The 27,728-nt window shown below is 48.7% G+C and overlaps 1 protein-coding gene across 5 annotated transcripts in view; it reads right to left on the bottom strand.

The window, feature by feature from the left end:
* The window catches only part of CARD11 (caspase recruitment domain family member 11), a 100,945-nt gene that overhangs the window by 17,318 nt on the left and 55,899 nt on the right, over positions 1-27,728 (bottom strand). For 3 of the 5 annotated variants that reach the window (XM_036933042.2, XM_036933038.2, XM_036933040.2), the window contains exons 2-15: positions 22,325-22,456; positions 16,420-16,502; positions 14,346-14,558; positions 12,619-12,756; positions 11,301-11,626; positions 8,212-8,391; positions 7,179-7,331; positions 6,576-6,701; positions 5,734-5,931; positions 3,828-4,004; positions 2,915-2,966; positions 2,328-2,410; positions 1,206-1,306; positions 712-764 (exon numbers count right to left, since the gene is read on the bottom strand). In XM_036933042.2, coding sequence (XP_036788937.1) covers positions 712-764; positions 1,206-1,306; positions 2,328-2,410; positions 2,915-2,966; positions 3,828-4,004; positions 5,734-5,931; positions 6,576-6,701; positions 7,179-7,331; positions 8,212-8,391; positions 11,301-11,626; positions 12,619-12,756; positions 14,346-14,558; positions 16,420-16,474 — 1,855 coding nt within the window. In that variant the 5' untranslated portion in view covers positions 16,475-16,502; positions 22,325-22,456. Of the gene's footprint in view, positions 1-711; positions 765-1,205; positions 1,307-2,327; positions 2,411-2,914; positions 2,967-3,827; positions 4,005-5,733; positions 5,932-6,575; positions 6,702-7,178; positions 7,332-8,211; positions 8,392-11,300; positions 11,627-12,618; positions 12,757-14,345; positions 14,559-16,419; positions 16,503-21,477; positions 21,636-22,324; positions 22,457-27,728 lie in introns of all 5 variants that reach the window. The other 2 variants (XM_036933039.2, XM_036933041.2) reach the window with 2 other exon arrangements.

The raw sequence follows: 27,728 nt of genomic DNA, 5'->3' as shown, positions 1-27,728 counted from the left end.
GCAAGAGCTTGGGGAAGGGTCTGTGTCCCAAGCATCTAGCACAAGGCCTGACACAGTGTGGGGGCTCCATGTCTGCTGGGCTGAACTGAACCCATGGCTGGTGCGATGCATCCCTCCTCCTCCCTGGAGACGGAGCCCTCCTTTCCGGTTCTCTGCACAGCCTGTTCTTGGCTGGGGGAACGTCCCCTCCATGAGAACAGTACTAACATGGGGCCATTTCAGGACTGCCACAAACCGTCAGTCTCCTTGCCTGCCCCACACCTCCAGTTCCAGGGGAGAAGACATGACCGTAATTGCCTCCCCCCTTCATTCCAATCTCCCCTCCCCATTCCTCCTGCTCATCTAATTCAGGCTGATAACGGCTCAATATGTGGATGCCCGAGGAGGTCTCCCTGTGAACAAAGCTCTGTTTCTTTATCTGCAAACAGTTGCTGAGTGTCGGGTCCCTGGCCAGGCCCTCCCACAGTGCTGGCTACAATCAGAGGGCAAGGACAGGCAGCTCCAGGGACAGGGGCCTATCTTCTTGTTCAGCCAGCCAGCACTGCTCTCTCTGAATCCAAGCCACACACGTCTCAAGGGCCTACTATTGGCAGGGCTCCATCACAGGTGGGCCCTGCTAGATGGTCAGGGCATGGGTGATGTGGCCCTGCTCTCCCTGGATAGCAGGCAGCCGCTGGACTCTAATGCCTTTCACATCAGCCCGGCACCTACCGTCAAGGTCTAAGGCGTCGAATCCACTGCTGTCATTGTCCTCTTCAATTGTGCTGCAAGACACGGGGTGGGGGTAGGGGTGGGGGTGGAGAGGAGCACGTGTGTGGGGGTGCTCTCGAGGCTGTGGTGGTAAGGGATGGGGAGGCTTCTGGGGTTTTCCTAGTGGGGACACTAATGGTTCCCAAGACGCGAGGAAGGGGGAGAGAAAGCAGGAGTGGGGAGGCCACTCACAGGGTCTGCCACTCTTCTGATGACCCCAGAAGGGAACCTGGTTTCTAGGCAGCCTGGAGCAGTGACGCAGGGTTTGTCACTTGATAGCTAGATGGGAGACCCTGGGAAAGCCATTTGCCTTCTCTGAGCCTCTGCCTCATCTGTAGAATGGGCACATCCTGCCTACCTTTCAAGGTTGCCTCAAGGACGGAGTTAGTAAGTGGACAGTGGCACACACAGGCGCCAGGCGAATGTCTCGCCTCCTCCTGCCACCTGTCACCCACCTCCGATGAGGTGCATCTTCCTTATAGCGTCTGACGATGGAGTCATTTCCTGGGGGCTCGGCAGTGATGGACATGATGCTGGAACGGCTCCGATGGGGTTGCTTCAAAAACACACACGCATGCGCATTACAGGGAGCCAGGTGCTCATGTGCTCGTGCCCACACTGGCATAGATATTGTATTATGGGGACTAAATTTAACTCAGAAGCAGCCAGCACTGTGGATCAGCAAGCTGGTCCTTAGCAGCAACCTTGCCCAGAGAAGGTGTGTGCACAGCCTGGGGTGGCCACAGTGCTGAGCTTGGCTCACATCTGCTGGCACATCTGCCTGCCTCAGGCGGGGGGCAGAGAGGATGTGGGCGGCAATCAGCTGGGGCTCACCAGCCAAGGTGTGCCCTATAGCCCACATATACTGAGTTTGATGCCCTGGGCTGTGCCTGCCTGGAACACCTGCTCTGGACAAGAGGAAGGCCTGTGGGCCTGGGGATGGTGGCAGCAACGGGAGCCGATGAGGCCTGCTGGGTCCTGGCAAGGGCTGTCTTAGATGAGAGCCTTGGATTTTTGCCTCCCAGAGGAGCAATCAGACTGGAGTCATTCGTTATTAAATCTCTGCCTCCCCCATGGCCTGATTTTGGAAGCTGAGCTGACAAGCTTCCCAGGGCTTCCCCTCGGGATCAGAATCTAATCCCACACCATCAGCTGCCTGCCTGCCTGCAGGGAGTGACACTGGGTGGTGGCTGGGACCCTGCCTGGTCTGCAGCTCCAGCTGCCTGTGGGCCCCACCCGCCTCCCCTCCGGAGCTGCCCAGGGCTATGAGGCTGCAGCATTTTCCAGCCACTGCCTGTGCAGTTCTCTGTGGCTCCTGGGAGGACAGTCCTTTCCTCCCACCAAGTGTTAAATTGGGAAAGGAGGCAGGAAGAAGGTGTAAATACATCGTGAAGCCATGGAGACATCTTTAAATAAACATTGGGAGGGCCTAGCTACAGCCCCACAGGGGTTGTGCTGCTCACAGACCCGGCCTGGAGAGGACACAGGGCGGTAGCCTGCCGAGGCACACGAAGCTGGGGGCCTGGGGACCAGGTTTTGGGCTGGAAGGGGGAGTGGCAGTGGGGACCGCAGCTCACCATCTTGGAGAAGGAGCTGGTGATGGGCAGGGATCGGGCGGAGCTGGGGCTGGCGTCCAGGCCGTCTTCTTCATGGCTCCGTCCTGTCCTCACCCAGAAGGGGCAGGAGAGGCAGAGGGAAGAGGAGGGAGAAGGGAACTGAGGGCGTGTGCCAGCACTGAGCACAGGGAGCTGCCCCACCTGGGGGGCTCCTCCTGCCGGGGTTTGCTCCCTCATTTCCCCATCCAACGGGAGGGCCCATCAGGGAACCTGGTCTTGTGCACCAGCTGGGCCCAGGGAGGATGGGCAGGCAGACCCCCCCACCCCACAAGTCAGGAGTGGAAACGTCAAGTTCAGCTGAAACATCAGGGACTCTGGATGGACCCATGGGGATGGCTGGGGTGGAGGGAACCACAGACACGGAGGCTTCTGCGGTCACAGCTCTGCCCTCTCCCATGACAAGGAATGCTAATCACAATCTGGACACCCGCCACCCTGAGCCTGAGGCCTAGCCCAGGCTTACCGCACAGGACTGATCGCCACATGGGAGAGACAGACGGATGGAAAGACAGACTGACACACAGGAGGGGGTCTGGCGTCTCACTCACCTTGGAAGTCTGAGGCCCGCTTCAGGCTGATTGGGGACTTGGCCCTCTGCAGCTGAAGGCGGGATAGGAAAGACAGAGCACACACTGGAGCAGCCCAAGCCACATGTCCCCAGGTGAGGGGGAAAAACGAGCAGAGGCAAGCCCGTGCCACCCCTCACCACTGCTCCATAGGCCCCAGGCAGCGGCTGGTGCGGGCGGCTCCCTGGGGTGGGTGCTGAAGCAAAGGGCAGCGGAGCATGGGGGGTGAGGGAGTGTGGGACCAGGACATGACGCAGGGGGACTTCCAGGGAAGGACGAGGTGTTTGGGCGGCTGGCCCAGCCTCCCTGGGCATGAGTGCTGGCAGTTCCTGGTCACCCTCCAGCATGCTCCCTGGTTCCTAGCTCCGTGTGTGCGTGCGTCTGTGTGCATGTGTGTGTACGTGTGTGTGTGTGCATGTGTGCGTGTGGTCAGGGGGCAACAGCAGAGGCAGCAGGCCCTGGCGGTCACAGCCCCTGGTGTGAGGTTGTGTCACTCATTCATTTCTCGCCAGATTCAGCTGTGCACACTGACTGCACCAGACACAGAGCAGAGCCCGGGTCACGCCCAGACGGTGACTGTGCAGGCCACTGACATCAACGGACACGCGACACACACACTACCAATCTGTTGAATAAAACACTGAATTGGGAAATAACAGTCCTATCATTTTCTATCTTCTGTTACATTTGCAAGATCAGAAAATGGGGGAAAACAAATGAGGAGAAGTGTGAGCTGGTGTCACTTGCACTCTCTGGGCTGAAACAGGTGGAGCCACATCTGGGGTCCAAGACCTGCACTGGCACCGTGCATGGCCATGTCCTCAGCCGCCTGCTGGGGGCTCCTGGACCCCCAGTCCCCCAATGGCCCGCTGACGGCCCCTCTGCACGCAGGTACCTGGATGCCCTTCAGGTTCATCCTGCGCTTGGGCGGGTGGTAGGGCAGGAAGTATCTGCTGTCTTCTGGCGACTCCTCCGAGGTTGAAGAGTCATCAGCTTCCTGGCCGTTGGTCCTGGGGCTGCCATCCCCGAAGTTCTGAGAGATGATGGTCACGGGCAGGTTCCTGGGCAGACTCTGGAGGCAAATGGAAGCCGGTGCCGGTGATGGAGTGTGGGGAGCAGCCAGCAGCCAGTGAGGCAGCTCTGAATAAGGCCGTCACTCCCCGGGCACCTGAGTCTGCAGCTGGGACACCGCTCTGCCTTCTGCGCCCACCCAGGTGCCACCTGCCACTCCAGCTCAGCTCTACCCAAAGGCCTCCCGGTCCCCGACCACAGTGGTAGCACTGCCTCCTGGCTGGTCTGGCCCCATCCCCGTGCCTGAGCTACAAACAGAAGAACTACCGCTAAACCACAGGCTAACAATAACTGCCGGGTATAAAACTGAGTGCTTATCCCCGCTGTCTGACACTGAGGGGCAGGGGCGCTAAGTCACTTCCGATTGACCCTGCAAATCATACAACACTCTCATGCTATGCTGCCCCCAAACCTAAAGCTCTCTTCCTTCCCTGCCCCAAATCCAGCAAGGTCCCAGGGTCACTAACAACAGAGGCCCGCAGCCCACAGGCCACTTGCCCCCTGTGTTGCCCCCACAGCAATGTATCCTGTCCCCCACCACCCGCTCCACGGATGACAGAGCTGTCAGGTGTATCAGCCCCCAGGCCTTGCTCATGCTGGGGTACCACCCACCTTCCCGAATCCCAGCAGGTGCCATTTGAGTTCACACACTCAGAGGGTATTCCCGACGGTCTACCCCATGCCTGGCACTGTGCTAGGTGTGGGACAGTCAGGGGGGCCTTCATGGAGCTTCTGCATAATTACAAACTGTGGCTCATGCTTGAAAGGTGGAGGGCATAGCACAGAGGCTCCTGGCTTCCATTATGGGGAACAGCAAAGGCCTAGCCGAGGAAGTGACGTTTCAGCCAAGAACAGAGGGGCCAGAACTTGGCCAGGTGACGTGGGGGGCAGCTTGCCAAGCGGTGGTCCTGAGCAATCACGAGTTCTGTAGGACGTCGTCCCTGAAACCCCAGGAGAGAGGAGGCCACCTCCCCGGGCCCCACAGCACACCTTCAACTCATAACTGACAGCACCGCTGAAATGTTAAGTGCCTGGATTTGCCTTCAGTGCTAGATGTGGGTCCTCTGAGGGGAGGGGTGGAACTGACCAGCGGTGCCCTATGGCAAATTCCTCAGCTGCTGTCTGGCTGACTTCCTTGGCCAATCGGACAGTACACATGCCTTCCTGGCAGGACAGTTCTTGGGTTAAATGAGACCATGCAGAGAAGGCACTTAGCCCAGAACTTGTGTGTGACAGTGCTGTACCTATGGACACAATGAGTGTCATCTGCTGCGAGGGCAGCATTCACTCATGCTTGAGTCCTGGGGCCCTGCCTGCTGTGACATGTACTCTGAGCTTCATGCTGCCCATAAATGATCTCAGAGGCATAGGGACTTTAATGGGAGCAGGGTATCTTAAACCCAGTGACCACTGGATGGTGGTGGGAACCCCAGTGGGAGGCTAATGGCCGGGTGGTCAACTGAGAGGCAGCTGAAGCTTCGTGGTGAAGTGGCTGGTCTGAGATCACCCAACTAGCAGTGGCCAAGCCAGGATTTTATCCTGCATTTCTACCTTCAACCCACAGAAGGTTCAAGGGCATGGGTTATTCTGGGTGTGGTAGAGAAAGGTGTCCTTCTGGCTTCAAATGTAGGAAGAGCTGCTACATGGGAGGTGGTGACCCTGCTCAGACACTGGCCGGCGCCGGGAGAGCACCCGGCTTCAGGGTGGGGGACACGCCTGCCGAGCCCCACCTGGTCCAGGCTGCCGCTGTCCTTGGACAGGCGCCGGAGCTTGCTCTCCAGGTTGACGATGCAGGCTTCCCGCCTGACCATCTCGATCCTCATCTCGTCGTTCTTCTCCTCCAGCTCACGGATCTGTTTCCTGTACTTGTCCTTTTCGATCAAGCACTGTGAGTACTGAGTCTGCGCTTCATCCCGGGAGTGGAAGGCCTGCCGGGAAGGAGGACGAGGCCGCTCTGGTTCTTTGCCCCAACCAAACCAAATCAGAGCCAGGACGTGGTCTCTGTCCACACCCACATCCCAACCCAGGTGTCAGCCACATGGGCTCCTGCTCTTGGGTGTTTCAGTCATGGCTGCCATTGGCCCAGCCCTACTATGAGCCAGGCGCGGTGCCAACAACTGATCTATACCTCTTAGAGCCCCCTTCCCAGCCCCGTGAGCTACTAGTGAGCTAATAGTGAGCAGGGCTGCTATTCCCATGTCACAAATGAGGATGGTGGGGCTCCCGGAGGGTGGCAGCTGGCCTGCAGTCACCCACCTGATGCATGACAAGACCTGACATGTGTGTCCTACGCTAGAGCCCACCCACTCAAGGACCGTGCTGTGCTGTATGATCCATGGGGCAGTCCAGCTCGGGCCTCCCTGATACTCAAATGCCTGCCTGTGAATTCTGAAAGCTTTTTGGGACAGAATTCATCTTTGGGATGGAAATGGGAAAGACGGCTTCATGAGTAACTCCCGTGCAGTTCATGACGTTACACTGGGCAAAGCATCCCACTGGGCCCCGGCGGCTGAGGGCAGGCCTGCCGTGCAATCCGGCACTCTGACGGCATCGGCTGCCCCCAAGGCTGTACCTGGTCCCGCTCCCGCTCCACCTCCTCCAGCTGCAGCATGACGGTGTTCATGCGGTGCTTGTACATTTCACAGTCCTTCCCCAGCGTCGAGCACTTCAGCTCCAGGTCTTCCTTCTCTTCCAGGTACTGCCGGTGACAGGGAGGAATCAATGCACTCTGGGCAATCCGCAGGTCAGGGCCGGCAGCTGGTTGGCAGCTGTGCCTTCCTGTCAGCTGGCTAGCCAGAGTGGGCCTGTCCTCCCTACTGGCCCGTCCTCCTGGGTCAGCTATCTCACTAACAAGGACGATGGTAACAGGACAGTCACTTAACTGAGACTGGCTCCAGACTCCTATGTCCCAGGGAAGGCAGTGGGGGCCAGTAAGGACATCGTGTGTGCCCTCCTGCGGCCCTCAGTCAGAAGGCGAAGACGGACTCTGCTGACACTTTCCATAGCTAGCTACTAACTGCAGGGGAGAAGCTGGCCCACATAGGGCATGTATACCAGGGGTCAGACCTAGTCCCCGAAGAGTGTAGGGTCAAGGAGGTCCTGCTAAGCGCACAGGAGGAGACCAGCCTCAGGGCACAGCTGGGTGGGGCTGCACCACAGCGCGCAGGGCTCTCACCTTGTCCCGCAGCTCCTCTGCCTGGCGGACCTCCTCCTGCAGGTTGTAGATCTTGTTGACAAGCTCCTGTCGGTCCTCCAGGGCCTCCTTGCGGTCATGCTCCAGGATGTCCAGGATGGCCTTGTCTGAGTCAGGTAGGCTGCGCTTCCCGGCCTGGCGGGTGGGCAAGGTTTAAGGGTGTTGGGGGAGTGGGGCAGGAAGCAAGTGCACCCAGCAAGCGAGGGACAAAAGAACCAGGGACAGACACTGAGAAAGCAGGAGGTTTGTGCTGGGGATGCAGAGGCAAGAGCCGCTGTCTGTTGGGGTCCTTAAGCGGCTTACTCTTTAAGAATTGTATCACCTGGAAGGAAGCATAAAACGCACTTCTGCACAGGGACATCCAACACCTATTGATCTGCCTTAGCTCTTATCAGAGCCAAGAGGAGTGCTTTCTGTTCCTCCAAATGTTTCACAGGTGACAACAAAGAGAGGGCTGATCTGCCTTCTAGATGCTTCCCTGAAATACCAATTAATCTGCTCCGATTAAGCCAGGTGCATCCTCTGCCCGAATCAGAGCCTCAAATACCAGGCAGCCAATCCTGGGGGGAGTGATTCTGGAGGAAGGGGAGGGACGCCTTGTCTTCTTCCCCTCTAAGCGTATTTTAGGACGTGCCCCAATTCCACATGATTCTGTGCTGACAAATACAGGGAGGGACTTGAAATTTTAACAAATCACACAGAGCTGAGAGTTGAGTTTTTTGTAATTGTTAAGGGCACTTGGGTTGCCTGGATGTACGGTTCTTGCAGTGCCAGGGCATCGATTTCTATGTGTCCGGTGATTTCCAAGGAGTGCTTCAATTAAGGAAACCCTGTCACAAGTACTATCTCAATGTCATGTCTCTGCAACGTGGATGGTGTGGTGGCCCCGGCTCTCCCGAGGCCTGGGGAAGGCATAACTGCCTGTGGTGCTGCAGTCACAGGTGGTGGCTCCAGGACCTGCACCCAGCATCCGGGCTGTTCCCCAGCCCCTCTCCCCGCTGCTGCCCCACCACACCTGAATGATGGACTGCAGCTCCTGGATTTTGGTCTTGAGCATCTCATTCTCTCGCTCCAGCTCCAGAACCTGCTCCTTCTTGGGCCGATTCTCGATGTCGTTCTTCAGTTTCAGCGACTGATTCCTCTCCAGCTTGCATTCCTCCTCCATCTTGTTCAACCGATGTTTCAGCTGATCGATCTGAAACACGCCAAGGGCCCCGAGGGCAGAATCAGTGGGCAGGAAGCGCCCGGAGAAGGCAGTGCTTCTCCAGCTCCCACCGACCTTCTGGCACCACTGTGTTCGTGCCCCTTCCCCTCCCAGTGGGTGCCAGGAGGGCTCAATGAAACCTCTTCCAGGAAAACAAGCCGCCATGTCCTTGTGGATGAAGATTCCTGACTTGTTAATTTAGAACAGGCCTAAACGTGCCGCCTGTCCCTTAGAAATTCCCTCAGGGAATTCTGTGTGGTGGAACAGGTTACAGATTATGACAGGATACCCAACTGAGGTGTGTTATCCATTTGAATGTCCTTTATAATGAGGTTCAAACTGCGATCCTCAGAACTCAAGGATTCCCCTGAAGAGCCGCAGTGCTATAGGAGGAAGCACAGAGAACCAGGAAGACGGGGCCTGGGCTCGTCCCTCACCTCTTCTTCCCCACAGCAGCTCAGGGGGTCTGCATAGGGCTTATCCTTGTGGGTCTCACACAAGGTATTATTTGAGCAAATGGTACCACCACTAAAAGGCCAATGTGAGACCCCCCCACCCCCCCCAGACTCAAGTTCACAGGATTTCTGGCCTAAAGGACCTGCCTAGACTCAGGGCTAGAAAGAGTGGCTTCTTGGAGGAGGCGGTTACTTTACTATATCTGGAAATGGGACAACAGGAGATGTGCTGAGCTTTGCCCTCAAGAGGTGAGCATCCGGAACCGGACCCGGAGAAGACTTCTTAACACCTTTGTGACTAAGCATGTCTGCTTCCCCAAACCAACTGGCCTTGGCAAAACACCCTAAACAAGAAGATTGTTTCCAAGGGTTTCAAGGAAGGAAGGTACCAAGGGGTGTCCCTGTTCAATTCTAGGCTTATGTGGAGAACAGTCTCAGGGGATCTGGCAGGTAGCTGGGGGGCTTAAGCAAGGAAGCAAGGAGAACACTGCAGCCACGCCCCATGGCCTGGGAAGGAAGGAAGAGACACACAGGGCAGCAGCCTGGCACTGAGAAATGACCTAGGGATTCAGCTGGCCAGATGTTCCTTCAAGTTTCAGACACACATTCTCACTACTACTCATCTCCAGGGGAATATAATACAGGAGAGATTCCTAGCAGAGAAATGGATTAAGCCCCACCACAGGTTGGCTTCTCCAAATCCCAGGTAAAACACACAAAAACCTCTCCTCCTGGTCATGAGAAACAAAAACAAAAACAAAAACCCTCCTTAGCATCTTGGAAGAGCAACCCAAGTGCCTGCTGGGCTGGGCTTGGCCCAGCCCCAGCCCCATCCAGGGGGGCACGAATGCCAGCACTAGGGGTGCTCACTGGGCCAGCTGCTATGCCAGACTGAGGGTGCAGAGCCTCAGCAATCCTAGGGCAGAGGAGTTTTCACTGTTGCCATTGAGAAATGAGGAAACTGAGGCCAAGAACCAACTAAATGGTAAAGACAGAAGCCAGATATGAACTCAAGCGAACAGGATTTAAAAGCTGATGTTCCTAACAGATGCTCTATTGCCTCCTAGATTGTTTACTGATCTGTCTGCTTCAACTAAATTTTAAGTGACCTGAGCAGAAATCAGGTTATTTATCCCTGCATCCCCCACAGTGCTTAGCACTGTGCCTTACCCATAGCAGCTGCTTAATAAATATTCTGACAGTCTATTTTCCACCCAGCAGCCAGAGTTATCCTTCTAGATATAAATCAGTTCTCAATCCTTCAGCAGCTTCCCCTCACAACTGGAATAAATTCCAAAGTTCTTACCATCCCCCACGATCTGGAACTTGGCCATCTCTCTGTGCCACTTGCTCATTTGGCTGTAGGCCCACTGGTTCTCTTGCTGTTTCTCAAAAAGACCAAGCGTGTCTCCTGCTGGGGGCCTTTGCATTTGCTCTCTGCTCTTCCCAAGTGTGCATGGCTGGTTCCCTTCCTTTCCTCAGATCTCTGTTCTCAGAGACCTGTCCTGACCATCCTATTTAACAGCACTCCTCATTTACGGTCCTCAACCCTTCCTCCACCCTCTTAATAGCACTTATTTACTACGAGGCATTTATGTATTTGTTTTCTGATTAGAATGTGACCTCCATGATGGCAGGGCCTTGGTCTTGAATTATGTGTCCCTGGAAAAGAGCCTGGTGCATGGCAGCACTTGATAAATAAAAGGAATGAATGAGTTAGGCAAATTCCCTTCCCTTTCTCCACTTTGGAGGTAAACTCATTAATGAATCAATCATTAGGCTAGTGGATTATTCTTTGGTAAGTATACTGACTATCCTACTGCCACGCTGAGCTTTGTGGATGTAATTGTGCTGGGCAGAGTCCTGGCCTCAAGGATCTCATGCCCATCTCCTTGCTGGCTTTCCTGAGGGCCATCATCTGAGCCCCTGGGTACTCCCATCTTCCCCCTCACCTGGCTTTGAGCAAGGCCTGTGTGTGTGTGTCTGCATATGCGCATAGTGGACCCAGGGCCCTGAGCAGGCGGGAAATGCCACTGAGTGCATGCGCACACATCTGCACATCCACTGGGTCGTCTGGGCCCTGAGCAGAAGGGAAACCCCACTGGGCACATGCATGCATGCTGGCACATGGGCATGGTGGACCCAGGGCCCTGAGCAGGCGGGAAATGCCACAGGGCACATGTGTACACATCTGCACACGTACATGGTGGTCTGGGCCCTGAGCAGAAGAGAAACAATGGTCCATGTGTCTGGGCTCCAAACTCATGGTAAGCCTCACTGGGTTGGCATGTGCACGCGTACAGTGTAGCTAGGCTGCGCGGTTCGGGAAGGTCCCCCCCTGCTGGTTGCCTGGCTGGGTGCGAGGCTCTGGCAGCCCGTGCGCGCCTGTCCAGGCTTGCACATGAGGGTCTTGTGCCCTAGTAGCCCCGTGTCCCCCGTGCTCACCTCGAGCTGGAGGTCTCGGCTCCTCATGACCGCCATGTTCTTTTCTTCACTGAGCTGGGCGTAGCGCATGGCCAAGTTGTAGTTGTCGTCCTTCACCTTGACCAGCTCGTCGTTGTAGCTGTCCCGCTCCTCCTTCATCTTGTAGTACCGCTCCTGGAAGGTCAGCAGCTCCACCCGGGTCAGCGTCAGCTGCTTCTTCTCATCCTCCAGCTGCCGTGACTTGGCCAGCAGCTCGCACCGCTGCAGGTCCTTGGCCTTCATCTGCTGCTGCAGCTTGATGACCTCGTTCATCAGGAAGTGCGTGAGGCCCTCATGGCCCTCTTCCACTGTGGAGAGGGGGCACCCTGTCAGGCCTGAGGACTGTGGAGGGAAGAGCGGGCTTCCAGACTGGGTCGGTTGTTCACTCAGTCAAGCACCAACAATTTAGGGCACTAGCAACCCTTCAGGCACTGGGCATTCAGGGTGAGCAAGGCAGCCTTGGTGGGAAGAGCTTAGGGTCTGGTAAGAGAATCAGACACTAAACGAGCAGATGATCACACACAAACCTAAGTCCAGACTGAGAGGATTTCACACAGTAAAGGCATAGGGGCCGTGGGCATGTGCGGCAGGGCGCCAGATCCAGGCTGGCAGGCAGAGAGGTTAGAGAAGTCTCCTCGTGGCCGAGCTGAAATGTTAAGGAGAGGAGGGAAAACCCATGATAGGAAGGTGGAGCAACATTGCCAAGGCCTTGTGGGGAGGAGAGAGGAACTTGGCACATTTCAGAAACTGAAGGAAGACTGAAGTGGTGGAACCATGTAGGGCTTGTGGACTGTGTCGAAGACCTGGGCTTCAGAGGGCAGGGATGGAAAACCATGTAAGGAGCGGGGAGAGCGCAGGAGCAGGGCAGGAATGGATGCAGAGAGTCGATGTGGTTGTAGGAGTCTGGACTGAGGTAGTGGTGGATTCAGCCAGAAGACTGAATCAAGAATATTTAGGAAGGAAAATTAGGAAGATAAGGTGACCAAGGGCTGTGGCTCAGGGATACTGGCAAAAGTAGGTGAGGCCAGGACAAGATCCAGAGAGCAGCATGAATTTCTGTTCCCCCCTGCTGGTACTCATGGGGGATGTTCCACAACCACTCACTTCTCTTGCTTGTGCTTCAGTTTGCTCCTCTGCCACCTACCATCAGGCAGAAATGAGTGGTTGACAGTCCCCAAGGGCCAAAAGGGCACTGTCCTAACATTGCTGATCCATAGCTTTAGAACTGTCCCACCACTGGACACACACACACACACCCTTGTGCCAGAGGCCAAATGCTCTTGATGGGAAAGCCACTCACCCACAATGGTGGAGAATCTCCGGGTGGGCTCCTTGCCAGTCACCAGTTTATACAGTTCTGGGTAGTAGAATTCCAGGCTCTCCAAGAAGACCACGTAGCCCCTTTGGCCCTTGGTATGCAGAATGTCCAACAGTCGGCCTGGGGAAAGGAAATCACACAGTGAGAGCCAGAGTACACGTGTGATCAGATACAAGTGTCCATGTCTAGTCTTATCCTGGACTTCTGTCCTGCAGTGAACTCAAAGACGCCGGTCTCACCACACTCCGTCACTTCTGCGTGTACTGGGGTCCAGATAAGTAGATCAAACTGCCAGGCCCTCCACAGGGATTCAATGGCTGTTAGTTTCCTTTCTCTTAAGAAAGTGGTAGAACCAGGATAAATGGACCTGAAGCCACAGGAAGGCAGCAGTGCCAAGGAGCTTCCCACTGACCAGGGCTGAAATGAACCAGACAGGCATCAGCTCGCCTGTGGCTGGGGGCAGTTGGAAGTAAAACAGCAATTATGGGATAGTATACAGTTCCCTGGGATTCAGAGCAGGAGGACAAAGACCTGGGCGGGGACCTAGGAAATGTCATGGGAAGCAGATATAGTTCCCTATTCTTCACCTGAGATCATCAGAATCTGGAAATATCTTTAACCTTCATGTAACTTGTCCAGGAGTTTTCAGTTTCTCTCCTACTGGCTCCACTTATCATTTGCGTTTCTTGGCCCTTCCTTAAACATTTCATTTTCAGGTATTTCTTCCCTTGAGGTCCTAAAACTATACTTTTCCTAGGATAGGCATAATAAATGTTACTTTCATCTTGCATCAACTGATTTTTGGCAAAGTGGCCTGGAGAAGTGTGTTGAGAAGGATCCTGAAGTTACATCCAAGCTCAGAAGGAAAGCATGCTGAGACTAATGGTGTCTGTCATGTATGTGTAAGACGTCACAGCATATGAGCCCCAACCACCCTTCATATTGTGGGAAAGGGATTTTCAAACCTTTTAAACTGTGAGCTATGGAAATATACATTGCGACCTCATGTATACACACAAATACACAAAAATATGTGTACATATACACTGATATAAAACCAAAGCAAGTTTCACAAATGATACTACCTTTAATGAATGTGATAGTGTCATAGACCCACAGACCCATAGGAAAAGCCCATGAACCCCTTCTCAGAATATTTTTAAATAGATGAAAAGGAATTGGATTACAAAGGGAGTCAATTATAAATACACTTATTGAATATCAAATTTGTGATTCAGTAATAAATGTGCCTCTTTATTAATGCATTAATAACACCATTTCTTTGCAGGTCTAATAACTACTATAATTTTGAGGGAGAGATGAATGCGTGTAAGTGATTTTCTGGAAGATGTGAACAGCTGCAATGTGCTATGAAGACACTTGTCATTTTGATTGCGGCCAAGGTCAGAGGTTTTGTTCATCACCACTGTGATTCGCTGTCTCCCTATGTTCATGATTGAAGGGATGCTGAATCTCAGTTCAGGTTAGTAAAATCAAGATGCCATTTCCCCAGTCCAAGTTCATGGACCCTCTGGGTCCTGTACACAGACAGCTTGGTTGGGGGGGCAGTGGTGGGCAGAGGTCTATGGATCCCAGTTAAAAAATTCCTGACCTAGAGGAACTTCATTTGTTGCAGCAAACCGCAGGGTACTTCCTGAAGCTGCCACAGGGGTCGGCCCCCTTTCCTACCTGAGCAGCCCCTGCATTACCTGCCCGGTTGATCTTGGATGGCAGCATGGGGGCACTCAGCACCTCGTCTTCGTCTTGCTCGTCGATGACCTTGCACTGGCGCAGGTAGGGGGTGAGCTTGGCGGGGTTGATGTAGCGGCTCAGCATGTGCCGGTTGCATTCCACGTTCTCCCACAAGGCGTCCTCCTCGTCCTTGAGCGTCTCCATGTAGTCGTCCATCGCTGGCCCTCCTCCTTTTCAATGCAAACCCCAAGAAGGTCAGTAAAAGATCCTCATACAACAGCTCTATCAACTCCTCTAGAGTGATCTCTAGACTATGCTGTAAGTTAACAAATGTAGAGAAAACTATGTGTGGTATGTTACCTTTTATTTAAGGAAGGGAGGGGTATGACTATAGATATATATTTCTTTCTATACTAAACATAAACAATGGCCAGATAAGCTATAAAGTAAAAAAAATATTTTTAGGGAGAGGGAAAATTTTGCAGTTGGAATATATTCAAGTCTTTGTATCTTATACGAATTTCTTTCCAAGAACAATATACACTATATACTGTTCGACAATTTCATACAAAAGGTGGCAGACTGTGTGCTTCCTTGTTTCTTTTTTCCAGTTACTTTTTTCTCTACATTTTTGTGATTTATCTAGGTTTATACATATACATCTAATTCATTCATTTTAACAAACAGCTTTATTGAGACAAGATTCATGCACTACACAATTCACTTTTTAAAAATGTACAAGTAGATGATTTTTATTATATTCATGGAGTCGGCCAATGATCACACTTAACTATAGAGCATTTTCATTGCCCCCAAAAGAAACCGCACCCTTTAGAAATACCTTCCCATTTCCCCCCAATATTTGCCTCTCCAGCCGAAGGCAACTGCTAATCTATTTTCTGTCTCTACAGATTTACCTGTTCTGGACATTTCATATAAATGGAGTCATACAATATGTGGTCTTTTGTGATTGGCTTCTTCCATTTAACATTTCCAAGGTTCACCCATGAGGAATCTTGGGTAAACCACATTTAATTGATAAATAATTTTTCATTGTATGGATATACCACATCTTGTCTATTCATCCACTGAGGGAGGGACCTTTAGGTTGTTTCTATTTTTTGGCTGTTATGAATTATGCTGCTACAAAGATTCATGTACACTTTTTGGTTAGACATATGCTTTACTTCCCTTGGGCGAACATGGAGAAGTGGGATTGCTCAGCCATATGGTAAGTCAATGTTTAATGTTTTGAGAAACTGCCAAACTGTTTCCCAAAGTGCCTGCATGGTTTTACATTTCTGCTAGCCATGTATGAGGGTTCTAACTTATCCACATCCTTGTCAACACTTCTGAGTGGCTGTCTTTTAAAAATTACACACATCTGAGCAGGTGGGAAGTGGAATCTCAGTGAGATTTTAATTTTTATTTCTCTAGTGACTAATGTTGAGCACCTTTTCATGTGCATACTGGCCATCTGATGACAAAATCCTTTGTCCATTTTTAAACTGAATTGTTTGTCTTAATCATTAACAATAGGAATTGTTAATAATAGAAATTCTCTGTGTTCTGGATGTAATGTATATGGTTTGCAAATATTTTCTCCCATTTTGTTCACTCACTTTCTTAAAGTGAAAAGCACAGATGTTTTTAGTTTTGATGTAGTCCATTTATGTTTCCTTTTTTGTCTTGTGCTTTTGGTGTGTATCTAACCACTGCCTAACTCAAGGTTATGAAGATATACTTCCATTTTTTTTCCTAGGAGTTTTAAAACTTCAGCTCTTACATGTAGGCATATGGTGAATTTTGAGTTAATTTTTTGTATGGTATGAAGTAAGGTCCAACTCTGTTCATTTCCATGTGGATATTTAGATGTACTAGCATAGTTTATGGAAAAGATTATTCTTTCCCTCATTAAATGGTCTTGGTACTTTTGTTAAAATTAACTGGCCGTACATGTGAGTGTTTATTTTCTGGACTCTCAATTCTATTTCACTGATCTATATGTCTATACTTATGCCAGTACCACATTGTCTTATTTATTGTAGATTTGTACCGAGTTTTGAAATTGAGAAGTATGAGTTCTCCAACCTTGTTCCTCCTTTTTAATGTTGTTTTGGGTTTTCACAGGCCCTTGCAATTCCATATGAACTTAAGGATCAGTTTGTCAATATCTGCAAAAAACAACAACAAAAAAAGGTAGCTGGGATTTTGATATTGAATCATTTGAATATGGTAATTAACTTGGAGACTGCAATCTAAACATTAACTTACGATCCATGAGTAGGGTTTGTCTTTCCATTTATTTAGATTTTTAAATTCTTTCAGCAATGTTTTGCAGTTTTCAATGTATAAATGTTACACTTTTATTTTTTTTGCTAAATTCATTCCTAAGTATTTTATTCTTTTTGATGACACTGTAAATTTGAACTGTTTTCTTAATTTCCTTTGTGGAATGTTCATAGCTTGCATATAGATATACACTTAATTTTTAGATATCGATCTTTTATTCTCCAACCTTACTGAAATCATTTATAAGTTCTAATTGTTAGTGGATTCTTTATGGTTTTCTTTATACAAGAAATGTCATCTGCAACTAGAGATTGTTTATGTCTCTTTTCTATCTGGATGCCTTTTATTTCTTTTTATTACCTAATTGCTCTGGCCAGAACCTGCAGCAAATGTTAAATGAACTGACAAAAAGTGAGCACTCCTACCTGGTCCTTGATCTTAGTGGAAGAGCATCCAGTCTTTCACCATTAAGTCTGATGTTGGTTATGGTGTGTGTGTGTGTGTGTGTGTGTGTGTGTGTGTGTGTGTGTGTCTTAGATATCCTTTATCAGGTTGAAGGAGTTCCTATACATTATTCCATTACACTTCTGAGTACTTTTGTCATGAAAGGATGTTTGATTTTGCCAATTGCTTTTTCTGCATCCACTGAGTGACCATGTAGTTTTTGGTTTTGACTCTATTAATATGGTATATTACATTAATTAATTTTCAGATATTAAACAAACCTTGCATCCTTCATATAAATCTCACTTAGTCAAGGTATGTAATTCTTTTTATATCATTGGTTTTCTTTATTGCTTTTCTATTTACATTGTTGGATTTGTTTTGCTATATATTTTTGAGGACTTTTGTATCTATATTAATAAAAGATATTAGTAGTTTTTTTTTATAATTGTGATGTCTTTGGTTTTGATATTGGGGTAACACTGGCCTCACAGAATGAGTTTGGAAATGTTCCCTTTTCCTTTTGTTTGGTATAATTCATCAGTGAAGACATCTGTGCCTGGAATTTTCTTTGTGGGTAGGTTTTAAATTACTAGTTCTTTACATGTTATAGGTTTGCTCAAATTCCCTGTTTTTCTTGAGTCAGTTTTGGTAGTTTGTGTCTTTCAAGGAATTTGTCCATTTCATCTAAGTTATCTGATTTACTGGAAACAATTGTTTGTATTCCTTTGTAATGTTTTTTATTTCTATAAGAGTGGTAGTAATGTTCTTTTATTTCTGATTCTAGAGATTTCAGTCTTCTCTCTTTTTTTCTTGGTCAGTATAGCTAAAGGTTTGTCAATTTTGTTGATATTTCAAAGAAACAACCTTTGGTTTCATTGATTTTCTCTATTGCTTTTTTATTCTTTAACCTATTAATTTATATACTAATCTTTATTATTTTCTTCCTTCTGCTCTTCTTTTTCTAGTTTCATAATGTGGAAGGTTAGGTTGTTGACTTGAGATCTTTCTAAGTATAAGCATTTATGGCTATAAATTTCCCTCTAAGCACTGTGTTAGCTACACCTCAAATTTGGTAAGTTACATTTTCATTTCACTCATCTCAAAGCAAATTTCCTAATTTCTTTTTTGACCCATTACTTATTTTGGAGTGTGATGTTTATTTCCCTATATTTGTGAATTCCCCAAATTTCTTTCTGTTACTGATTTCTAATTATAATAATTATAATCTATAATTATATATATATATATAAAATCTAATTATAATTATAATAATTCCACTGTGGTTGGAATAAAACACTTTGCATTTTTCAATCCCTTTTAATTTACTGAAGCTTATTTTATGGGTCAGATATGATCTATCTTGGAGACTATTCCAGGTATGTGCTTGAGAAAAAAATGTTATGCTGCTGTTAGGTGACATGTACTGTAGATGTTTGTTAGATCTAGTTTGTATGTAGTGTTGTCTAAGTCTTCTGTTTCCTTGTTGATCTTCTACTTGCTCTATCCATAATTGAAAGTAGGGTATAAAACGTCCAACTGTTATTGTTGAATTGTGGATTTCTGCCTTCAGTTCTGTCAGATTTTGCTTCATGCACTTTGGGTCTTAGTTGTCAGGTGCATATGTACTTACAATTGTTATAATTTCCTGGCAGACAGACCCTTTCGTCATTAGGAAATGTCTTTATCTCTAGCAACATTTTTGTTTTAAGTCTATTTTGTCTGATAGAGCCACTCTAGCTCTTTGATGATTATTGTTAGCATAGTATGCCTTTCCATACTTTAACTTTCAACCTCTTTGTACCTTTGAACCTTAGTTTTTTCCACAATACAGCATATGGATGACTTTTCTGTTGTTACTTTAATGTAAGCTGACAATCTCTGAATTTCAATTAACAATTTTTTTGATGTTTTATATATTATTCCATTGCAAGAATATACCATAGTTTGTCCATTTCCCTACTGATGGATATTTAATTTTCCCTTTTTACTTGCACATTTTGCATTGTTTCTAAATAGGAAAAAATGGAAGCAACCTAAATATTCATCAAAAGATATTATATAATCCTTTCATACTGTGGAATTTTAAAGGGATGTGGTAACAAGAAAACATCTCAATACATATTGTTTAAAAAAAGTAAATCTGAGAATATAAACATTTGGTATAATAAAAACTTGTATTTGGTGTTTGCTGTGGCTCTGGGCACAGAGCTCCTGAAACTTGGGATCTGAGTGAAGGGTGTCTTCGGTGGAGTAATGAGATGACTCCTGGCTAAGCAGCCTGTAGGTAGTTTCTGGATAGTGGCTGGTTGTTAGAAAAACCAACTGTTAGTTAGAGGGTCACAACCCTCTGGGGAGGGGAGACAGGCTGGAGATTGAGTTCAGTCACCAGCAGCAACTTGTTTTAACCGATCATGGCTATGTACTGAAGCTGTGGTAAAAATCCTTAAACAGTGGGGTTCAGTGGGAAAGTGGCATGTGGCACACCTCAAGTCCATAGGGACAGAAGCTCCTGTACTCTGGACCATTCCAGACCTTGTCCTATGTACCTCCGTATATGGCTGCTCATGTTTTTCTTTAAAAATAAATCATAATAATAAGTATAGTATTTTCTTGAGGCCCGTGAGTCATTCCAGCAGATGATTGAACCTGATGAGGAACCTCTGCTTTACGGCTACGCAGTGATAGGTGTGAGTGTGTGAGTGTGCGTGTGTGTGTGTGGAAGAGGGAGGAAGGGGGAAGGTCTGAGAGGACCTAATGACAGTGACCATACCTGGGAGGAGCAATGAGGTCAGAGGTTCGTGGTCAAGGAAGACTAGAAGACACTGAGTTGTTTTAGTATTTACAGCAAGCATGGACCAATGTATTACTTGTACAGTTTGAAAAAAAAAAAAGAAAAGAAAAATTGACAAAGATGAAGGCCGAGCATGGAGCAGTAGACACGCCAACATCAGGCATCTGCCTCCCCACTCACGTCCTCTCAGAAGGCCCAGCCCGGGCATCTTAGACACGTGAATCCCCTGGCCAGTACACCAACCTGCTCCAGGAGGACTAAGCCACAGGCTGGGGATTTCCCACGTCCCCTAAGCGACAGTGGGATGGGAGCATGTGCTCTGGGAAACTGAGCTGGGAGGTGGCATCAGGCTGGCCATGGAGGCTGGAGCTCAGTCAGGGCAGATGGAGGGTATGAAGGCAGCAAAGGCAGAGGAAGCCAGTCCACTGAGTGAAGAGGCTTGGGTCCATGAGAAGTGGCAGGAGTCATTTCTCTTGGCGCCTAACTCCAGCTCCTGTCCGTATAAGTGTGGTCACATGTGGTACCGGGTCCTCACTGTGGGGCTTTAATAATCTCCCCAATAACTTTGGCTGTTATGGATGGGCTTTTGTAACATGCAACCAAAAAGCTTTGAGTAAAAATATCTATTTGCTGTTACGAATGTTGACTGACTTCAAGTGCTTAAAAATGAAGCTTCAGTCCCCATCCCATCCCATGAAGTTGGGTTCACAGACTTGAGTCCTGACCTCTACGAGCCCTTCTGCTGACCAGAGCGCAGCTGCCTGGGTCACTCGGTGAGTCTGTGGTTCAGCGCAACATGAATATGCCCACTGACAATGAGTCAGTCGATCATTTCCATTCACAAAGGAAAATGTACTTTTCTTTACTATTTTTAAAGAGTCAACATTGTAAGAACTTAATTCAATGAATTACTGAGCATGTGGCAGATGCTGCTGCTGTTTATCTACATCACCTGTACTCTTCCTGCTTAGAGAATCCTGGATTTTTTTCAGGAATCAGACTGCCTTCTGCTTCAGGGAGGCCAGGCATCTTCTGAGCTGCAAAGAGTGGATCTTGTTTGGCGGCTACTGGTGATTTAATAAGCATGTGAAGCATTTTACGGCCATACAACCTGAGGGAAAGTCTACTGGGGGCAATTCTGATGCTTTTTCTTGCTCTTTGACAGGCACACAAGGTGGGAATACTGTCATTGTGCTTTTGGATGTTAGCATGTGAAGGTGTGTGTGATGCTTGGGGTTGCTGCAGCCATCCTGTGACCTGAGGACTCACCTGAGAACAAATGCTAACACCCTCAGGATGGTAGAGCAAAAAGATGGAAAGAACCTGGGTCCTTGAAGATGCTTCCCGGGCACTGAATTAACCAACCCTGGACCTCTCCCATCCTTGGACTCCTTCATATTTAGATAATAAATGCCCTTTGCTCTAAGCCATTTTTAAGTTGGGTTATTGTTTGTAGTCCAAAGCCTCCTGACTAGCAAATGCAACTACCTAACACAAACACTAGCTAAGCAGAATGAACATACAAGAGAACTGAGAATCAGGTGTTAATTAGCTTATGCTTTTTCAGGGGGAGGGTGTCAAATTAGACAATGGCAGGAATTAGACAAATGGCAGCTCACAGTGGGAAGACAAGCAGGTATGGATGGACCAGAGAGCATTCCTTGCTGCCCTTCACAGACACAGGAGGTTGTACTAGGCATGTGTCACAAGTGGGCCCCATGCGGTGGAGATGCTTCCTCCAGGGACCAGGGTGGCCAGTGTAGCCACCTCGGCAGGCCTGCCCATGAAAGAAGAGAAACAAAAATGAAGCAGGAAATGAGTAGGGCAAAGCCTTTTTTCCAAAACAGAGATGAAAGTGGTCCTCCTACCTCACATGCTGGGGCCCCAGGCTTGGTCTAGTTTACACTTACTCCATCATTAATGCCCCTGTGCCCCTCAGCTGCTTAGCAAACACTGGCAAAGTGGAACTCACAAGGCTGACAGCCGACGCAAGTGTGCCGGGAGTTGGGCTGCTGCCCTGACACCATGAGCCCCTCACTGCCTGCTGCCTGGAGCGAGTGCCCACTCTGTGCCCAGCGCTGCTAGGAACAGGGCAGCACGTTCCCACAGCATCCCTGCCCTTGGGACACACTCAGAGTTTGCTGGGAAGGGACAGCCGCCTGCAGGGATGCCTGCTGCACAGCACGAGGGTTGCGGAAGAGGCGGCGCAGTCCTGCCAGCAGACCAGAAATGCCTTCACGTGGGACTGCTTTGGAGCGCCAGGCACGGCACCAGCCCCCACTTTAATCTTCACAGCAACTCTGAGGGATAACGGTTTTGTAGACAAGTCTTATGGACTGAATGGCATCCCCTGAATTCAGATACTGAAGGCCTCACCCCTGGTGTGTTGGTAGTCAGAGGTCAAGGGTCAGGTGAGCCTCACTTCCTGTTTTGTTTGACATAAAGGAGGTAACACATGTGAAGTACCTGGCATGGAGTAGGTGTTCCAGATGGCAGCTGCTCTCCTGTTTTCGAGGACTGACTGTCACTCCCCACGGCTGGTGCTTGTCCTTCCCTGAGCCAGCCGCCTTCTGGACGTGCAGTTGCGGTGGCCAGAACCTGTAACAGGAGAGGCAATCTGATTTGGAGCAAGTGTGGGGCTGGAGAGAAACCCACTCAAGTATCAGAGTGATGCTCTGCTTGGGGAGAAAAGGCCAGGAAGTCCTGTGGCACACATCCCCCCAGGGGACAGGGATGCGGTGGGCCATGGCCAGGAGTTGCTGGGGGAGAAGCTCTCCGACCCCACTGGTCGGGTCCTGAGACCTGGGAATGCAGAGAAGGGCAGAGTCGCCTTGAGGCTGCATGTGGCCAGGCTGGAAGCGCTTTACATGTCTCTGATAAAAGCACTTGTGGATTGGAGACATCCCAACTGGCCACTAGTTCCTTAGGTCAAAAGCAGTAAACCACACTCCTGAGCTCAGAAGAGTTCCCTTCACTGTGAATTATGTCTCTCAACTCCCAGCTCACCATGGGCTTGGCCAGGAACATGCCACAGCCACACACTGTAATTTCCCCAAGGTGGCGTTCCTGACGGTGGCTGGCAAGGCCGTTGTTACTGCCCCGCTCAGCCACTCCAGGGGCACGGCTGTGGCTGTGGGTTTCCTGGGGAAGGGAGGCCAGGGAGGGGGCAGGTGGGGCACAAAGCCTGAGAAGGTGAGGCGGGCCTGACACCTGTCTTGACAGTCCCTGGGATCTTGGGGAGGGTTAGTGGGAGGGCCTCAGGCAGGTGCTCCACAACCCACTGCTCCACACGGCAGTGATAGGGACCCTGGAACACCACTGTTTAATCAGGAACTTGCTTGGTTTTGGCTTTGAGGATTAATCACAGGTGACACCAGATCTCCCAGGGCTGACAGAAGCTGCTCTTGGGTGTCAGCTCAGATAGGAGCGAGCTGTCATAGAGCCTCGGCCCCGGGAGGCAGCAGCGACCTGCTTCTCTGAAGGACACCATCTCCTTGGCCTCCTTCTGGCCTTCCTGCTCTGTGGCTGGGACAGGAGCAGCTACACTGCCACCAGCCACTGTGGGTGGGGGCAGGGATGGGCCCCCTACAGGGCCAAGCCCCCCAGCCAAGATCAGCAGGGCAGTTCCAGGCCAATGAGTAAGGGCAGAGGGACATTATAGTTCTTTGCATTTGCATTTTAAAAAGGAGAGAGAAATATGTGCTTCTTTTATAATCAGAAGAAAAGGCTTTTAAATAAATTAATTGTAAGAAAGGTTTTAATTGCGAGAAAGGGAAAACAGATTTGTACAGGTTGTATAACTACCTGACATGTCAACATTGGTTGGGAAAACTAGGGGCACAAGACAACCAGTCCCAAGGCTGAACTTCCTATTTCTGCCCTTAGAATTTTGGTTACCCACTGGAAAACTTGGTCCTAAGGTTGGGGAATGTGTGTAGGATATGTCTCCTCAGAGACTGACGACAGTATAACCTTCTACCAGCTTCAGCCTCATCCCTGATGCTTAGCGACAATTTGCTGTGTGCCAGGCACTTTACTCTGCATAACTGGTGAATCTCAGGAGCTTCTGAGACAGGTGACATTATTAGTACCTTCATCATCATCACCATTTTATAGTCAAGAAAATCAAACCTGGGAGAAGCTCAAAGTTATATAACTAACCTGGTGGGCACGATTTGGACCCAAGGTACTCTGACTTACACTCCTCCATAGACTCTGGAATCGCTTTTTCAAAAAAAGTTTACTTTGAAAGGGCTGTCATCAGAAAGGGTATGTATAAAAGCTCCTTGAGACATCATTTTAACAGACAAATTTAAGACAGAACTAAAGCCAAGTTCTACGATGGCCGATCTTGGCTCAAGGTCAAAAAGAACAACTATTGCTCCTCAAAAAAGGAATCAACTGCTTGGCGAGTTATTAGTGTGTAATTCAAGCTCATCCACAGGGAAGCCCATTAATTGCTGGGCAGAACTCATACCCACCATTCTTGCTGCCTCTCACTTAAGAATGAACAGAAAGCCAAGGATCATGTGATGTCTGAGAGTGTCGCCATGTGAAAGGAGATCAAAAGAGACAAATGACACAAGGGACTTGTAGGAAGCAGACAATGCCCAGAGGAAGAGGAAAAGAACCACAGTCCAATAACTAAAATGCATTAAGAGATTAGAGAAGATCCACAAGTACAGCTGGGAAAAGAACTTCACAGAACATCATGAAGAAATAGCCACCAGGGATTAAGAGAAAACTCTAAAAGCTTCCAGAGAGAAAACATCAGGTCACATGCAAAGGCCCCCGTTTGGCATCAGACCTTCAATGGCAACACTGGAAGCCGAGAGACGATGAGGCAACACCTTCACGTTTTGGTGGAAAGTACTTTCTGACCTAGAAGTCTATACCCACCCGAACTATTGCATATGAGAATGGAATGGTATTTTCAGAAAGGCAAAGACTCTAAACATTTATCTTCCAGGTACCCTTCCTTAGGAAGCTACTGGAGGATATGCTCCTACAAAACAAATAAAAAGGGAATAAAACAATAAAGAGGAGGGTATGGAGTCCAGAGAATCTAACTGGACAAAGCAGCAAGGAAAGTTCCTGGATGAGAGGGAGGCAGCAAACAATGGCTGGCCAGGGTTATGGCAGGGTCACGGAGGGCCCGCCGAAGAGAGGGTGCCGAGAGCAAAACACCGGATGATTACCTGATATACTCAGCACTTTAGAAAATAATATTGTTAGGTGAGTGGCAGGAGTGAGAGTCAGACAGGGAAAAAAATTAACGGTATTAAAAGAAAATCAGCAAATGAAAATTTTAAGAAAGAGAGACAATATTAACTCCAGGAAACAAAAAGAAAGGAAACACTATCACAGCTACCACTTGCCTCAACGTGAAACAATATTAACCTCATCATGTAGCACATAAAACTGTGATCTAAATGGAGAGAATGGACAAGGGGAGGAACGTGGAGCGGTGTACCAGCAGAGAAGCTAAATGCTCTGCTACCTACCAGTACATCAATCAACAATGTCTTAAAACAGATGTATCAATAAACAGCAGGGTGAACATTTTATTAGGAATAAGGAGGTAAATAACAGAAGAAAACAGCACACAAAATCAGAATTGCCTCTGGGAATCATGACTGGGGATGGTGATGGCCAGGTTGGGAATTGATGTTTTTTCATTACAAGCCTACTTTAGTTTTATCTCTGCATAACATGTGTTTTCTCTTGGTAAATTTTGTATTAATAAAGTTAATAAATTAACAAAAGGGCTTTATTTAATTAATAAAAATTAATAACTTTTATATTAATAAAAATAACATGTCAACAGTTGGAGTCACGGACAATGCATCTGAATATTAAGCATCAAATGGCTACCTCCATCCTCTGCATACTTCCCCTGCTCAGTCTGCGTGACTTCTCTGGTAACTCACCCCTTCGTGTGCCAGGCACTTCACAAATGTCACTTTGCTTACCTTTACAGGAGCTCTGTAAGATAGGTTTGATTATTCCCATTATATAATGAGGAGGTAGGATCAGAGAGTTAAATAATGGGGTGAAATCCCACAGCCACTAAGTGGCAGGGCAGAGATTCCAGCTCTGCCTTCACTGACTCCACATCATCTGATTTTAACTGAACTAGCAATCATCACATTTCATGTTTATTAAGCATAGCATCTGATCTAACCAATTAGACTCGTTGCTTCCTGGGTCCCACATCTTCCTCTTTATTGTTTAATTCCCTCATTTTTATGGAGCATGTCCTCTAATAGCTGTGTATGAAAAGATACATGGTAGCCACAATAGGCAGATGCTATGCTAAATGCTCCATATGCATTATCTCACTAAAATCAGCAACCCTATGAGGGAGATACTACTGCCATCCCTATTTTATAGGGGAGGAAACAGGTTCAGAGAGATTCAGCTGCTGCCAAATATGCCTTACACCTCTGCATCCCCCATAGAACTTAGCATGGGGCCTTACTCTTGGTAGATGCTCAATATATATTTGTTGGGTAAATATGTAAAAACTGAATCCTAAATAAAATAAGCAACAAGGCTACTAATACTTCAAATCCGGGGAGTGTCAAGCCCTTTGGGAATAAGCTGTCTTTCTGGGAGAGACTCCTCTTCTCTCTGAAAGCTCTGGAGCCACAAAGGGGTCAATAGTCAGAAAAATGCATCTCTGGTTAGCTGATCTGCCTGGATGGTTGGAGTGAGAGGCTTGAGATGAAGGATTTAATTATTCCAATGAAACCTCCACTTAATTGAAAGGACTTCTGGCAAAAAAAGGGGACAAGATTATTTAAAAGGATGATATGCTGCCTGGAAAAGGAATGAAGCATTCAGGGTTTAAGCCCTGAAATCCAGGCTTTATGGGGAAGGGGCCAGAATCATCCCTTCTCGTGTGCCTCCCCCACCCCAGTCCCTTTCCTTCCCATGCAAAGGGTGCTTGGGGAAGCAGCAGGAATCCTCGGCAGGGCTCCTCCCTGGCATCCCAGTTAACTCTCAAACCTCTGTCTATCTCAGCTCATTCGACTGAAATGTTGCGATGATAATATTTCCCATCAATTAATATGTGTACAGCAATCAGGAGAGCTTCATTGATACATATTTTGAAAGTGGCAATTACTGTTTTGAATTCATAGTGTGGTGGCAGACACTGCAGCTGCAGGCCCAGCAGGCATTCTCTCTTCCTAACCGAGCCCCAGGTTCATGTGGAGCATTACTGTGCCCATCTAGAAAATGATCCCCAGCCTCCCTTGCAGCTAGAGGGCTTCGTGACACAATTCTGGCCAATGAGATACAAGTGGAAGTTTCTGGGCCAGACATCTAGGAAGGCTTTTTAGCGGGAGCAGAGTCAGGCCGGAAGAGCCTTTGCTTTGTCCCTATCTTCCTGCCTGGAATGTGGATGCACTGTGATGAGGCAGAGCAGCTATCTTATGAGCAAGAAGACAAAGACCACACTCTGTGGCTGCACAGGATCTACAAGGACTTTGGCACGAAGCTAGCCATTGAGTTCATAGCCAAGGAGAAGAATAAAATCCTTAGTATGTACAAAGCTCTGATTTTGTTTCTGTTACTTGCAGCTGAAAAACCATGCTGACAGATACACATGACCAATAAGACCCAAGCCTTCTAAGGATGTCACGTTCCCAGCCACAGACTTCTGGGCCACGGCCTTGTTTTGCCCTGTTCCTTTCTGCTGGATACAAAAGCAGATTTGGCAAATGATCACTAAGGTCTAAGAACTGCCCTTGTATAGTGTTGTGAAGGAAGGATATGACTAGGGTTTGCAGGGCCATGAGGAGATGAGGCACAGCCCAGGAGATGGTCACTGGCCAACTATGCCCTTGCCCATGTGTTCAGCCAC

This window comes from Manis pentadactyla, chromosome 10 (assembly GCF_030020395.1).
Source record: "Manis pentadactyla isolate mManPen7 chromosome 10, mManPen7.hap1, whole genome shotgun sequence".
Lineage (NCBI taxonomy): Eukaryota > Metazoa > Chordata > Mammalia > Pholidota > Manidae > Manis > Manis pentadactyla.
This window is presented reverse-complemented; position numbering and strand designations above follow the sequence as displayed.